The 16,228-nt window shown below is 40.6% G+C and overlaps 2 protein-coding genes across 2 annotated transcripts; both read left to right on the top strand.

Annotated features, from left to right (window-relative positions):
- Positions 1-151: 151 nt before the first annotated feature.
- On the top strand, positions 152-8,000 carry LOC145430523 (IgGFc-binding protein-like; the record flags this gene model as incomplete). The annotated part of the gene is made up of 9 exons (XM_080305744.1): positions 152-788; positions 887-1,470; positions 1,588-2,140; positions 2,233-2,831; positions 3,004-3,161; positions 3,312-3,787; positions 3,885-4,081; positions 5,442-5,607; positions 7,930-8,000. Coding segments are annotated over 9 exons (3,441 nt in total), but the record flags the coding sequence as incomplete, so codon positions are not given.
- Positions 8,001-8,243: 243 nt separating this feature from the next.
- On the top strand, positions 8,244-16,091 carry LOC145430522 (IgGFc-binding protein-like; the record flags this gene model as incomplete). The annotated part of the gene is made up of 9 exons (XM_080305743.1): positions 8,244-8,880; positions 8,978-9,561; positions 9,679-10,231; positions 10,324-10,922; positions 11,095-11,252; positions 11,403-11,878; positions 11,976-12,172; positions 13,533-13,698; positions 16,021-16,091. Coding segments are annotated over 9 exons (3,441 nt in total), but the record flags the coding sequence as incomplete, so codon positions are not given.
- Positions 16,092-16,228: the final 137 nt, after the last annotated feature.

Genomic DNA, 16,228 nt, shown 5'->3' with positions numbered 1-16,228 from the left:
ACTACAGAGTAGAAGGCAAAAATGAGCACAGAGGCAGTACTCAAGTCTCTTGGACACGACTGGTGAAAGTGCATGTCTACAATGACACAATTGAGCTTGTCAAAGGACGCCATGGTCAGGCTAAGGTTGGTCATTTTGATTCTGGATAAATTCTACACTTTATGACCAGATATACTTTTCTCACTTGATATATTTGCTGGTTTTTTTACAGGTTAACGGGAACTTTGCATTCACTCCATTCTCCCTTAGCAATGGCACCGTGCAGGTTTATGAGTCAGGTTTTTCTGTGTTTGTCAGCACTGACTTTGGTTTAGTGGTGTCTTATGACACAATTCATCATGTTCAGATCAGCTTGCCCTACACTTACCAGAATGGTACATGCGGTCTTTGTGGAAACTTCAATGGCATTCGTAGAGATGACTTTCAAACTCGTGACGGTGAGGTTGTGAGCTCTGATGTGGTTTTTGCTAACAGCTGGCAAGCATCTGGGGATGATGAGCCTGGCTGTGGGCCACAGTGCGGAGGTCTGGACTGTGCTGTTTGCACTGTAGAAGAGACAGCATTGTATAGCAACACTGACCACTGTGGTATCCTCAGCAGTAGTTCTGGACCTTTCACGGCTTGCCATCAGCAACTTCCTCCACAGTCCTTTGTGGAGAGTTGTGTGTATGATCTGTGTGTAGGAGGAGGGTACCGACCTATTCTCTGTCAAGCCCTAAGTGTGTATGCAAGTCAGTGTCAACAAAGTGGTATTCGGCTACCAAGTTGGAGGACACCTGGCTTTTGTGGTATGTTAATCACTTTTTTTTTTTTTTGCATTATTTCAAAATATTATTGTATTAAAATTCCACCGATGTAAATATCGATGTTGTTCTCTTATGCCTAGAAATCCCATGTCCAGCCAACAGCCACTTTGAGTCTGAAGGCACAGGATGTCCACCTACCTGTGTTAATCCCAACTCTACCCATAACTGCCCTCTACCTCCCCAGGAAAGCTGCATCTGTGATTTAGGCTACATCCTCAGTGGTGGGGTCTGCGTCCCTCATGCTGAGTGTGGCTGCAGCTTTGAGGGCCGTTACTACCGCTCTGGACAAACTGTAATACTAGACGGAGACTGTGGGAGACGTTGTAGCTGCAGTTATGGCTCCATGACTTGCCACTCTCATGGTTGTGGCCCACTTGAATCATGCAGGGTGGAGGATGGAGAAAGAGGATGCAGACCAAATAGCTATGAAACATGCTGGATCAGAGGCCCAGGGTCATATCAGACATTTGATGGACTGACATACCAATATCCTGGGGCGTGTCGATTGACACTTGCCAAAGTTATGGGACTGTCCAGTCACCCACACTTCATGGTGACAGCAGAAAAAGTGCCAAGAGGCCAGCAAGGTTTTACACGAATTCTGCATTTTGAAGCAGAGGGGATACACATATCTATTGAGATGGCAAGGAACAGTAAAGTGAAGGTAAGTGAATGGAACACTTACTTAAAATTATGTTCTTCCTTTAATATTTATTTATGTGTACACGGACACAATACTGCTTAAGTCTTGTTAACTGCAAAAAACTGGATGATCCTGCAGGTTAACGGTCAGCTGATCAGGCTACCTTTCAGCACTACATCCAACCGAATCCAGATCTTCCACAGCAGCATTTACAGTGTCATCATTCGCACCTCCTTTGGTGTAACTGTGCAGACAGTCTGGCCTCACTTTGTCCGTGTCACTGCTCCTGGTGTCTACAATGGTTCACTGGGTGGACTCTGTGGTAATTACAATGGTCATCCACATGATGACTTCAATACACCCAACGGTGTTCTGGTCAACAGTTCTCAGGACTTTGGAGACAGTTGGCGAGATGGCTCTCTGGCTGCTCACTGTGTGGAAAGCATGAACCAAAATTCTACAACTAATTACAATTCTACTGAGTACTGTGGCATTCTCAGCTCACCAGATGGGCCATTTGTACCCTGTTGGTCTGTGGTTGACCCAAGCCAGCAGGTGGATGTATGTGTGGAGATCATAGGGGGCTCTAACAATCCAGCATCAACCCTGTGTGGCGTCCTACGAGATTATGCACTAATGTGTCAACAGAAGGGTGTTGCCTTAGGACAATGGAGAAATGCAACTGGCTGTGGTAAGCATTCAACTGTTTTTGAATTAATTCTAGCCATGATCTCCAAATGTTTAAAAATGCTTTTTTATGTTAACCTGTTTGTTTTTCTCCAGCACTAACCTGCCCATCAAACAGCCATTATGAACTCTGTGGAACCTCTTGTCCTTCTGCTTGCCCCAGCCTCTCTTTCCCCTTCACCTGTGATACTGTGTGCCAGGAGGGCTGTCAGTGTAACAGTGGTTTTATCCTCAATGGTGACCAGTGCGTTCCACCAACATCTTGTGGATGCTATCATCAAGGACGCTATCACCAAGGTGGTGAGCAGTTCTGGGATGGTGAAGAATGTCAGAGCTTGTGTACCTGTAATGGCACTACAGGGAACGTCCACTGTACTCCCAACTCCTGTGGGCCCCAGGAGTCCTGCCGTGTGGTGGAGGGCGAGTTTGGCTGCCATCCCAACCTTCATGGCACCTGCTCTGCCTCTGGAGACCCTCACTACATCACCTTTGATCGTAAGGCCTATGACTTCCAAGGAACCTGCCGCTATGTTCTGGTGACCCTCTGTAATGCCACTGATGAGCTCAATCAGTTTTCCGTGGAAGCTAAGAATGAGGCATTGAATGGGCTTCCACTTTCAATAGTAGCTGAAGTTTTTGTGAATGTCTGGGGCTACGACATGCATATGTCAAGGGACAGAAGAGGTTTGGTACAAGTAAGTAGTTAGTGATAGTTCTCATTCGATGATTGTTATGAACAATTTCAGGTGTATGAAGTAAATGGCAGCTACATATATTTTAGGGATATTTTTACTGCTGTGAATGAAAAAAATAACAATTAAAAAGTAGAAAAACTACCCACTGATTTTCTTTGCATATCTCTTCTAGGTGAATGGAGTAACTAGAAATTTACCTATTGTCTTGAATGAAGGTAATGTGTCTATCTATGCAACAGGATCTCGTATACTTGTCAGCACTAATTTTGGCTTGAGTGTTACCTATAATGGATATAGTGCAGTGTTTATCTCCGTACCACCAAATTACAGGTACAATTCCCACCCATCAAAGCTGAAGTAATTTTTGTTTGACATGCTTTAAAAAACAGGATAATCCCAGCTATATAAATAATTTATTTACTAATAATTTATCCTTATGAAACTAACACAAGGACTATTGCTAACTGTTGTCATCAACAGAGAAAAAATATGTGGACTTTGTGGAAATTTCAATGGAAATCCAAATGATGACTTTCACACACCATCTGGAACGATAGTCACATCTCCAGATGAGTTTGGGAGAGCCTGGAAGGTGCCAGGCAACTACACGTGCAATGATGGCTGTGGCTCCTCCTGTCCACAGTGTGCCAATGAACAGCCTGCTAGAGATCAGTGTGAGGTGATACAGGCAGCTGATGGGCCCTTCAGTTTCTGCCACGAAGAGGTGGACCCGGCGCCATATTTCAACGACTGCGTGTTTGATGTATGTTTGTCAGGAAATCAAGGCCACGATCTCTTGTGCAGTGCCATTGAATCATATGTCAGTGCCTGTCAGTCTGCTAATGTTCGAATCTATCCCTGGAGAGAGAACACCACCTGCAGTGAGTCAACATGTCATTATATTTTATTTATATCTAAATGTACAAGAAATTTGCTAACCACTTCAGAAATAAAATGTCCAATAATTTTACAATACTCACTGTATCCACACTGTATTACATTAAAAGTGGTATGTCTGACTAGTGCCATTTGTCACGTTTCTCACTTATTAAGCACTGGACTGTCCAGCCAACAGCCATTATGAGCTGTGCGGTACTGACTGTGGCCACACCTGTGCCAGTAGCATTGATGAAACCTGTGAGCAGTTCTGCTCTGAGGGATGTTTCTGTGATGAAGGCTTCATCAAGAGTGGGACCAGGTGTGTCCCAGTGGAAAGCTGTGGCTGCCAGTATGACGGATTCTACTATGATGTAAGACATATTAAAGTCAATAGTAAATACTCTTTGAAGTAATTCCCTTCAAATCAGCAGAATCAGCAGACTTGCCCTTCTTACATTTAGAAAGCTTCGTGAAGTGTTTTGGACTGTGACAAAGCTTAAAATTCAGAAATATATATTAAAGAAACAACAGAGTCTATTATAGCTCAGTAATAATGTGGTAATATTGAGGTAACAAGGTAGAAACAGGAAGATAAAAACAAGATATATAGCAAATAATTGCCACTTCATTTCCAGAGTAATAACCAAGTGATCTAGTGAGTACTATTACATTTAAATCTATGTAATAACAGACCATAAATTATAAGTGATAATATGGATACAAATGTATGTACATGAGCTTAAAAAAACAATTAGTAATAGTATAGTCACATTTACTAACAATTAAACACATTTTTATATATACTAACCTCATAATAATAGGGTAACAAGATACTAATATGATTTTAAGTTTTAATGTTTTGGGATACCATTACCATATTGCCATAATGCTGGAATGAATCCTGCCTCATTCACCAACATTCTTTTTTGTTTGACAACAGTATCACCGTAAATATTATGTTTAAATCTGATATCTTACCTGGAATCAATGTTGGTTTCTGTTCAATAACCAAGAAACAAGGCTACAAAATGCAAACTGACATTACCTGGAAACATGTGGTAGTTTAGGTCTAATAACCAGGAATCAGGGCTGCAACATGGAAAAAATGTTAGTTCCATGTTAATAACCGAATAAAATCCAAACCAAATGAAAAATTTCAGGAAGCATGATGAATACCTGGAAATGTGGTAGTTTCTATGAAATAGCAAATAATAGGGGTTGCAAAATGCAAAACTACAGTTTATAGTTTCATATAACTGAAATCTTAGGATCACAAAAAAAGGTCTTCATTTGCTATCATATATTCAGCATAGCTATTATGACTGTTTTATATTACACCACTAAAAAGAAAATAATTAATATGTAGCTATACAAGCAGAATGATGCTCTAACTCTTTAAACTGCAGAATTTTGGGGGGGAAAAAATCTGTCCCTAAATAAATGAATGCATTAAAACAATCAGTTGAAGATTATACAGCTACATCAGAACAGAACAATTTCTTGAAATTGTGGCATTTAGCATCTGTCCTTTCTGTGGGAGAAAGATCAACAGATATGAGTAGTTGCTCTGTCACAATATTTAGTACATTAATAGTTGCAGTTTGCAGTGATCTAGCAATTACTGCACTAAATCACCTACAATTAATGAAAACAAAATCCTTCAAAATGGTATTTTAAGAACTGTATTTGTTGTATCAATTTGGCTATGATTTGGTGTGGTGTGGTTCACAGGCTGGCGAGTCCTTCTGGACAGATGGTTGCTCCCAGAGATGTGAATGTCACGCTCCAAATGACCTGCGATGTTCTGCCTCGTCGTGCACTCCTGAACAGCAGTGCTCCATCAGAGACGGCCAGCTGGGCTGTTACAATGCTACCACCTGCACAGTATCTTTCAAAGGTATCGTGTACATTTTCCCTGCTATGCAGATGATCTCCAGCTCTGTCAATGAAACCATGAGACTAAACTGTAGGAATGTCTTAAAGACATAAAGACATGGATGATCTTTAATTTTCTGCTTCAAATTCAGATAAAGATACGATTATTGTACTCAGCTATAAAACTCTTACAAACATGATGTCTAACCAGATGCACACTCGGACTGGGATTACCGTGGCCTCCAGTAACACTAAGAGAAATGTTTGCATTGTTTTTGACCAGGTTGTGTCCTTCAGTGCTAATATTAAACAAATAATTAGAATGGCTTTCTTGCATTTTAATTAGAAAAATCCTATTTGAGAGTGACGCCAAAAAATTAGTTCATGCATTCATTACTTAACCCTTTAAAGCCGGTCGGAGCGGGCACGCTCTGTGTTGCATAACTATCTTTAAATCCTGGTAGCATTGCAACCACATAAGCTAGCACAATAATTTTTTTTGCATATGAAACCGGAGGAGTTGTACTTACATCTTATGCCACCAGCTTGTCCTAAGTCACAGTTTCCTTCCACATATAGCTTTGCAAAAACTGCATAAAAAGCACTTGCAGCAACAAAAACATAATATTCCAGAAACACGCTTTGCTGATTCGATCAGCTGTTTGTAACACTTCCTACATCCATCAGCGTGAACTATCGCATGTCCGCCATGTCCTGCCCAAAACCGGAAGTGATGTCATTTTCCGGAAATGTAGTTTTTTACCATCAGGGCCTCATGAGCCTACACTGGTGTTTTTAAAAGTTATGTTTGACTCTATGACTTTCTGTGTCGTTTCTGGGATGCTTAGGACTCATATTGCACTGCTGGAAATAGTTTATTTTGATGCATATGCTGTTTTTTTGCAAATTTGCACTATAATATTTATTTTCGTTTTTCCTGCAGTATATAAAAATTGGTGTATTTCAAAAATAAAACTATAAAGACACTCAAAATAAATTTCCTGTGGTGGGAAACTATTTTGTGCAACTTTTTTGTATTTAAAGTTTTGAGGGATAAGCCTCTTAAATTTCTCTAACTAGAAATATATGTTAAAAAAACAAAAACGATTTATTTTTTGTAGTTTATTGCACTTTTTTGCAATTTATGTAATTACTATGCACTTAATGCAGACATATTATTAAAATTTGGGCTATAATGGTTGTATTGATGTATATCAACTTGAAATGCTCCCAAAAATGGCACTACAGCATGTAAAAATATAAAGTAAGCTCTGGCGGACTTGGTTCTATGGTAGGTCTTAAAGGGTTAAAGTCTGGCCTACTGTGATTCGTTATTATCCAACACGTTCTCACTCTCAAAGTGTAACATTTTATGCTAGGTGACAAATTGTCAACATATTATGTTTTTGGACACCCAACATGTTCCTAAATGACGAGATCGGAAAAATGAGGGAATATGAGAACCGTTTGGTCTCAATCTACAAATGTTTGCTCTTTTTCTCAACATCGCTTGGGAAAACACTATTTCATGCCATTAAAGTACTGGTTACGATTAGGAATAACGTTATGGTTAGGGTTAGGAATAAGGTTAGGTTTAGGGCTGGAATACAGGGCTGGAACCTCTATTACCGCAGGACCATCATTCCACTTGATTTCATCCATAACCCGGCGCGTACCATAAGAACGCGGAAGGTCACCTTTCGCGTTCCTCAGGAACGCCATGGGACGTGACAAAACGTCGGGATGTTACGCCTCGGGAGTGAGAACGGTCTGTATTATCAGATTTTCCCAAAAACTCACTGAAAAGCATTGAGTTGATCCAAAATGCTGCAGTACGGACAGGGACTAAAAAGAAAGAACATATTTCTCCTATCCTAGCTTCCCTTCTTTTGCTCCCTGTTAAAGCCAGATTCAAATGTAAAATTATTTTCCTCATATAGGTCTTGAACAATCAGGCCTCATCTTATCTTAATGAAATCATAGTGCCGTATCCTCCCAACAGAGCACATCTCAGACTGCTGTTAGGCATTGTTGGATTGTTGCAGTGGTCTCTCTGTTATTTGAGGGTCTTTAGTTTACAATATAAAGTGCCTTGAGGCAATTCCTGCTGTTATTTGACAGTACATGAAAAAAATGTAAGGTTTGAAAGTTTTTTCCTAAAGCTTTATGAATGTAAATGTCTGGACATTTAACACAAGGCATAAGGGACATTTCCTTTTATTCTTTTTAAGGTGAATTAGTGCAGCTGGGTGCTTCATTCTGGAGTGACAGGACCTGTGCACAGAAGTGCACATGTACCTCAACAGGCTTGCAGTGCCGCAATGAGCCATGCTCCTTTTCACAGATCTGCAAGCCAGCTTCCTTCCAGTTCTCCTGTCAGACAGTGCCAAGAGGAACCTGCACCATAAGCGGTGATCCCCATTACGACACCTTTGATAACACAGTGTTTCACTTTCAAGGCACTTGCACGTATGTTCTCTCTGAGCAATGTAATAGTGGACGGCCCTACTACAGAGTAGAAGGCAAAAATGAGCACAGAGGCAGTACTCAAGTCTCTTGGACACGACTGGTGAAAGTGCATGTCTACAATGACACAATTGAGCTTGTCAAAGGACGCCATGGTCAGGCTAAGGTTGGTCATTTTGATTCTGGATAAATTCTACACTTTATGACCAGATATACTTTTCTCACTTGATATATTTGCTGGTTTTTTTACAGGTTAACGGGAACTTTGCATTCACTCCATTCTCCCTTAGCAATGGCACCGTGCAGGTTTATGAGTCAGGTTTTTCTGTGTTTGTCAGCACTGACTTTGGTTTAGTGGTGTCTTATGACACAATTCATCATGTTCAGATCAGCTTGCCCTACACTTACCAGAATGGTACATGCGGTCTTTGTGGAAACTTCAATGGCATTCGTAGAGATGACTTTCAAACTCGTGACGGTGAGGTTGTGAGCTCTGATGTGGTTTTTGCTAACAGCTGGCAAGCATCTGGGGATGATGAGCCTGGCTGTGGGCCACAGTGCGGAGGTCTGGACTGTGCTGTTTGCACTGTAGAAGAGACAGCATTGTATAGCAACACTGACCACTGTGGTATCCTCAGCAGTAGTTCTGGACCTTTCACGGCTTGCCATCAGCAACTTCCTCCACAGTCCTTTGTGGAGAGTTGTGTGTATGATCTGTGTGTAGGAGGAGGGTACCGACCTATTCTCTGTCAAGCCCTAAGTGTGTATGCAAGTCAGTGTCAACAAAGTGGTATTCGGCTACCAAGTTGGAGGACACCTGGCTTTTGTGGTATGTTAATCACTTTTTTTTTTTTTGCATTATTTCAAAATATTATTGTATTAAAATTCCACCGAGGTAAATATCGATGTTGTTCTCTTATGCCTAGAAATCCCATGTCCAGCCAACAGCCACTTTGAGTCTGAAGGCACAGGATGTCCACCTACCTGTGTTAATCCCAACTCTACCCATAACTGCCCTCTACCTCCCCAGGAAAGCTGCATCTGTGATTCAGGCTACATCCTCAGTGGTGGGGTCTGCGTCCCTCATGCTGAGTGTGGCTGCAGCTTTGAGGGCCGTTACTACCGCTCTGGACAAACTGTAATACTAGACGGAGACTGTGGGAGACGTTGTAGCTGCAGTTATGGCTCCATGACTTGCCACTCTCATGGTTGTGGCCCACTTGAATCATGCAGGGTGGAGGATGGAGAAAGAGGATGCAGACCAAATAGCTATGAAACATGCTGGATCAGAGGCCCAGGGTCATATCAGACATTTGATGGACTGACATACCAATATCCTGGGGCGTGTCGATTGACACTTGCCAAAGTTATGGGACTGTCCAGTCACCCACACTTCATGGTGACAGCAGAAAAAGTGCCAAGAGGCCAGCAAGGTTTTACACGAATTCTGCATTTTGAAGCAGAGGGGATACACATATCTATTGAGATGGCAAGGAACAGTAAAGTGAAGGTAAGTGAATGGAACACTTACTTAAAATTATGTTCTTCCTTTAATATTTATTTATGTGTACACGGACACAATACTGCTTAAGTCTTGTTAACTGCAAAAAACTGGATGATCCTGCAGGTTAACGGTCAGCTGATCAGGCTACCTTTCAGCACTACATCCAACCGAATCCAGATCTTCCACAGCAGCATTTACAGTGTCATCATTCGCACCTCCTTTGGTGTAACTGTGCAGACAGTCTGGCCTCACTTTGTCCGTGTCACTGCTCCTGGTGTCTACAATGGTTCACTGGGTGGACTCTGTGGTAATTACAATGGTCATCCACATGATGACTTCAATACACCCAACGGTGTTCTGGTCAACAGTTCTCAGGACTTTGGAGACAGTTGGCGAGATGGCTCTCTGGCTGCTCACTGTGTGGAAAGCATGAACCAAAATTCTACAACTAATTACAATTCTACTGAGTACTGTGGCATTCTCAGCTCACCAGATGGGCCATTTGTACCCTGTTGGTCTGTGGTTGACCCAAGCCAGCAGGTGGATGTATGTGTGGAGATCATAGGGGGCTCTAACAATCCAGCATCAACCCTGTGTGGCGTCCTACGAGATTATGCACTAATGTGTCAACAGAAGGGTGTTGCCTTAGGACAATGGAGAAATGCAACTGGCTGTGGTAAGCATTCAACTGTTTTTGAATTAATTCTAGCCATGATCTCCAAATGTTTAAAAATGCTTTTTTATGTTAACCTGTTTGTTTTTCTCCAGCACTAACCTGCCCATCAAACAGCCATTATGAACTCTGTGGAACCTCTTGTCCTTCTGCTTGCCCCAGCCTCTCTTTCCCCTTCACCTGTGATACTGTGTGCCAGGAGGGCTGTCAGTGTAACAGTGGTTTTATCCTCAATGGTGACCAGTGCGTTCCACCAACATCTTGTGGATGCTATCATCAAGGACGCTATCACCAAGGTGGTGAGCAGTTCTGGGATGGTGAAGAATGTCAGAGCTTGTGTACCTGTAATGGCACTACAGGGAACGTCCACTGTACTCCCAACTCCTGTGGGCCCCAGGAGTCCTGCCGTGTGGTGGAGGGCGAGTTTGGCTGCCATCCCAACCTTCATGGCACCTGCTCTGCCTCTGGAGACCCTCACTACATCACCTTTGATCGTAAGGCCTATGACTTCCAAGGAACCTGCCGCTATGTTCTGGTGACCCTCTGTAATGCCACTGATGAGCTCAATCAGTTTTCCGTGGAAGCTAAGAATGAGGCATTGAATGGGCTTCCACTTTCAATAGTAGCTGAAGTTTTTGTGAATGTCTGGGGCTACGACATGCATATGTCAAGGGACAGAAGAGGTTTGGTACAAGTAAGTAGTTAGTGATAGTTCTCATTCGATGATTGTTATGAACAATTTCAGGTGTATGAAGTAAATGGCAGCTACATATATTTTAGGGATATTTTTACTGCTGTGAATGAAAAAAATAACAATTAAAAAGTAGAAAAACTACCCACTGATTTTCTTTGCATATCTCTTCTAGGTGAATGGAGTAACTAGAAATTTACCTATTGTCTTGAATGAAGGTAATGTGTCTATCTATGCAACAGGATCTCGTATACTTGTCAGCACTAATTTTGGCTTGAGTGTTACCTATAATGGATATAGTGCAGTGTTTATCTCCGTACCACCAAATTACAGGTACAATTCCCACCCATCAAAGCTGAAGTAATTTTTGTTTGACATGCTTTAAAAAACAGGATAATCCCAGCTATATAAATAATTTATTTACTAATAATTTATCCTTATGAAACTAACACAAGGACTATTGCTAACTGTTGTCATCAACAGAGAAAAAATATGTGGACTTTGTGGAAATTTCAATGGAAATCCAAATGATGACTTTCACACACCATCTGGAACGATAGTCACATCTCCAGATGAGTTTGGGAGAGCCTGGAAGGTGCCAGGCAACTACACGTGCAATGATGGCTGTGGCTCCTCCTGTCCACAGTGTGCCAATGAACAGCCTGCTAGAGATCAGTGTGAGGTGATACAGGCAGCTGATGGGCCCTTCAGTTTCTGCCACGAAGAGGTGGACCCGGCGCCATATTTCAACGACTGCGTGTTTGATGTATGTTTGTCAGGAAATCAAGGCCACGATCTCTTGTGCAGTGCCATTGAATCATATGTCAGTGCCTGTCAGTCTGCTAATGTTCGAATCTATCCCTGGAGAGAGAACACCACCTGCAGTGAGTCAACATGTCATTATATTTTATTTATATCTAAATGTACAAGAAATTTGCTAACCACTTCAGAAATAAAATGTCCAATAATTTTACAATACTCACTGTATCCACACTGTATTACATTAAAAGTGGTATGTCTGACTAGTGCCATTTGTCACGTTTCTCACTTATTAAGCACTGGACTGTCCAGCCAACAGCCATTATGAGCTGTGCGGTACTGACTGTGGCCACACCTGTGCCAGTAGCATTGATGAAACCTGTGAGCAGTTCTGCTCTGAGGGATGTTTCTGTGATGAAGGCTTCATCAAGAGTGGGACCAGGTGTGTCCCAGTGGAAAGCTGTGGCTGCCAGTATGACGGATTCTACTATGATGTAAGACATATTAAAGTCAATAGTAAATACTCTTTGAAGTAATTCCCTTCAAATCAGCAGAATCAGCAGACTTGCCCTTCTTACATTTAGAAAGCTTCGTGAAGTGTTTTGGACTGTGACAAAGCTTAAAATTCAGAAATATATATTAAAGAAACAACAGAGTCTATTATAGCTCAGTAATAATGTGGTAATATTGAGGTAACAAGGTAGAAACAGGAAGATAAAAACAAGATATATAGCAAATAATTGCCACTTCATTTCCAGAGTAATAACCAAGTGATCTAGTGAGTACTATTACATTTAAATCTATGTAATAACAGACCATAAATTATAAGTGATAATATGGATACAAATGTATGTACATGAGCTTAAAAAAACAATTAGTAATAGTATAGTCACATTTACTAACAATTAAACACATTTTTATATATACTAACCTCATAATAATAGGGTAACAAGATACTAATATGATTTTAAGTTTTAATGTTTTGGGATACCATTACCATATTGCCATAATGCTGGAATGAATCCTGCCTCATTCACCAACATTCTTTTTTGTTTGACAACAGTATCACCGTAAATATTATGTTTAAATCTGATATCTTACCTGGAATCAATGTTGGTTTCTGTTCAATAACCAAGAAACAAGGCTACAAAATGCAAACTGACATTACCTGGAAACATGTGGTAGTTTAGGTCTAATAACCAGGAATCAGGGCTGCAACATGGAAAAAATGTTAGTTCCATGTTAATAACCGAATAAAATCCAAACCAAATGAAAAATTTCAGGAAGCATGATGAATACCTGGAAATGTGGTAGTTTCTATGAAATAGCAAATAATAGGGGTTGCAAAATGCAAAACTACAGTTTATAGTTTCATATAACTGAAATCTTAGGATCACAAAAAAAGGTCTTCATTTGCTATCATATATTCAGCATAGCTATTATGACTGTTTTATATTACACCACTAAAAAGAAAATAATTAATATGTAGCTATACAAGCAGAATGATGCTCTAACTCTTTAAACTGCAGAATTTTGGGGGGGAAAAAATCTGTCCCTAAATAAATGAATGCATTAAAACAATCAGTTGAAGATTATACAGCTACATCAGAACAGAACAATTTCTTGAAATTGTGGCATTTAGCATCTGTCCTTTCTGTGGGAGAAAGATCAACAGATATGAGTAGTTGCTCTGTCACAATATTTAGTACATTAATAGTTGCAGTTTGCAGTGATCTAGCAATTACTGCACTAAATCACCTACAATTAATGAAAACAAAATCCTTCAAAATGGTATTTTAAGAACTGTATTTGTTGTATCAATTTGGCTATGATTTGGTGTGGTGTGGTTCACAGGCTGGCGAGTCCTTCTGGACAGATGGTTGCTCCCAGAGATGTGAATGTCACGCTCCAAATGACCTGCGATGTTCTGCCTCGTCGTGCACTCCTGAACAGCAGTGCTCCATCAGAGACGGCCAGCTGGGCTGTTACAATGCTACCACCTGCACAGTATCTTTCAAAGGTATCGTGTACATTTTCCCTGCTATGCAGATGATCTCCAGCTCTGTCAATGAAACCATGAGACTAAACTGTAGGAATGTCTTAAAGACATAAAGACATGGATGATCTTTAATTTTCTGCTTCAAATTCAGATAAAGATACGATTATTGTACTCAGCTATAAAACTCTTACAAACATGATGTCTAACCAGATGCACACTCGGACTGGGATTACCGTGGCCTCCAGTAACACTAAGAGAAATGTTTGCATTGTTTTTGACCAGGTTGTGTCCTTCAGTGCTAATATTAAACAAATAATTAGAATGGCTTTCTTGCATTTTAATTAGAAAAATCCTATTTGAGAGTGACGCCAAAAAATTAGTTCATGCATTCATTACTTAACCCTTTAAAGCCGGTCGGAGCGGGCACGCTCTGTGTTGCATAACTATCTTTAAATCCTGGTAGCATTGCAACCACATAAGCTAGCACAATAATTTTTTTTGCATATGAAACCGGAGGAGTTGTACTTACATCTTATGCCACCAGCTTGTCCTAAGTCACAGTTTCCTTCCACATATAGCTTTGCAAAAACTGCATAAAAAGCACTTGCAGCAACAAAAACATAATATTCCAGAAACACGCTTTGCTGATTCGATCAGCTGTTTGTAACACTTCCTACATCCATCAGCGTGAACTATCGCATGTCCGCCATGTCCTGCCCAAAACCGGAAGTGATGTCATTTTCCGGAAATGTAGTTTTTTACCATCAGGGCCTCATGAGCCTACACTGGTGTTTTTAAAAGTTATGTTTGACTCTATGACTTTCTGTGTCGTTTCTGGGATGCTTAGGACTCATATTGCACTGCTGGAAATAGTTTATTTTGATGCATATGCTGTTTTTTTGCAAATTTGCACTATAATATTTATTTTCGTTTTTCCTGCAGTATATAAAAATTGGTGTATTTCAAAAATAAAACTATAAAGACACTCAAAATAAATTTCCTGTGGTGGGAAACTATTTTGTGCAACTTTTTTGTATTTAAAGTTTTGAGGGATAAGCCTCTTAAATTTCTCTAACTAGAAATATATGTTAAAAAAACAAAAACGATTTATTTTTTGTAGTTTATTGCACTTTTTTGCAATTTATGTAATTACTATGCACTTAATGCAGACATATTATTAAAATTTGGGCTATAATGGTTGTATTGATGTATATCAACTTGAAATGCTCCCAAAAATGGCACTACAGCATGTAAAAATATAAAGTAAGCTCTGGCGGACTTGGTTCTATGGTAGGTCTTAAAGGGTTAAAGTCTGGCCTACTGTGATTCGTTATTATCCAACACGTTCTCACTCTCAAAGTGTAACATTTTATGCTAGGTGACAAATTGTCAACATATTATGTTTTTGGACACCCAACATGTTCCTAAATGACGAGATCGGAAAAATGAGGGAATATGAGAACCGTTTGGTCTCAATCTACAAATGTTTGCTCTTTTTCTCAACATCGCTTGGGAAAACACTATTTCATGCCATTAAAGTACTGGTTACGATTAGGAATAACGTTATGGTTAGGGTTAGGAATAAGGTTAGGTTTAGGGCTGGAATACAGGGCTGGAACCTCTATTACCGCAGGACCATCATTCCACTTGATTTCATCCATAACCCGGCGCGTACCATAAGAACGCGGAAGGTCACCTTTCGCGTTCCTCAGGAACGCCATGGGACGTGACAAAACGTCGGGATGTTACGCCTCGGGAGTGAGAACGGTCTGTATTATCAGATTTTCCCAAAAACTCACTGAAAAGCATTGAGTTGATCCAAAATGCTGCAGTACGGACAGGGACTAAAAAGAAAGAACATATTTCTCCTATCCTAGCTTCCCTTCTTTTGCTCCCTGTTAAAGCCAGATTCAAATGTAAAATTATTTTCCTCATATAGGTCTTGAACAATCAGGCCTCATCTTATCTTAATGAAATCATAGTGCCGTATCCTCCCAACAGAGCACATCTCAGACTGCTGTTAGGCATTGTTGGATTGTTGCAGTGGTCTCTCTGTTATTTGAGGGTCTTTAGTTTACAATATAAAGTGCCTTGAGGCAATTCCTGCTGTTATTTGACAGTACATGAAAAAAATGTAAGGTTTGAAAGTTTTTTCCTAAAGCTTTATGAATGTAAATGTCTGGACATTTAACACAAGGCATAAGGGACATTTCCTTTTATTCTTTTTAAGGTGAATTAGTGCAGCTGGGTGCTTCATTCTGGAGTGACAGGACCTGTGCACAGAAGTGCACATGTACCTCAACAGGCTTGCAGTGCCGCAATGAGCCATGCTCCTTTTCACAGATCTGCAAGCCAGCTTCCTTCCAGTTCTCCTGTCAGACAGTGCCAAGAGGAACCTGCACCATAAGCGGTGATCCCCATTACGACACCTTTGATAACACAGTGTTTCACTTTCAAGGCACTTGCACGTATGTTCTCTCTGAGCAATGTAATAGTGGACGGCCCTACTACAGAGTAGAAGGCAAAAATGAGCACAGAGGCAGTACTCAAG

Source organism: Astatotilapia calliptera, chromosome 8 (assembly GCF_964374335.1).
Source record: "Astatotilapia calliptera chromosome 8, fAstCal68.1, whole genome shotgun sequence".
NCBI lineage: Eukaryota > Metazoa > Chordata > Actinopteri > Cichliformes > Cichlidae > Astatotilapia > Astatotilapia calliptera.
This window is presented reverse-complemented; position numbering and strand designations above follow the sequence as displayed.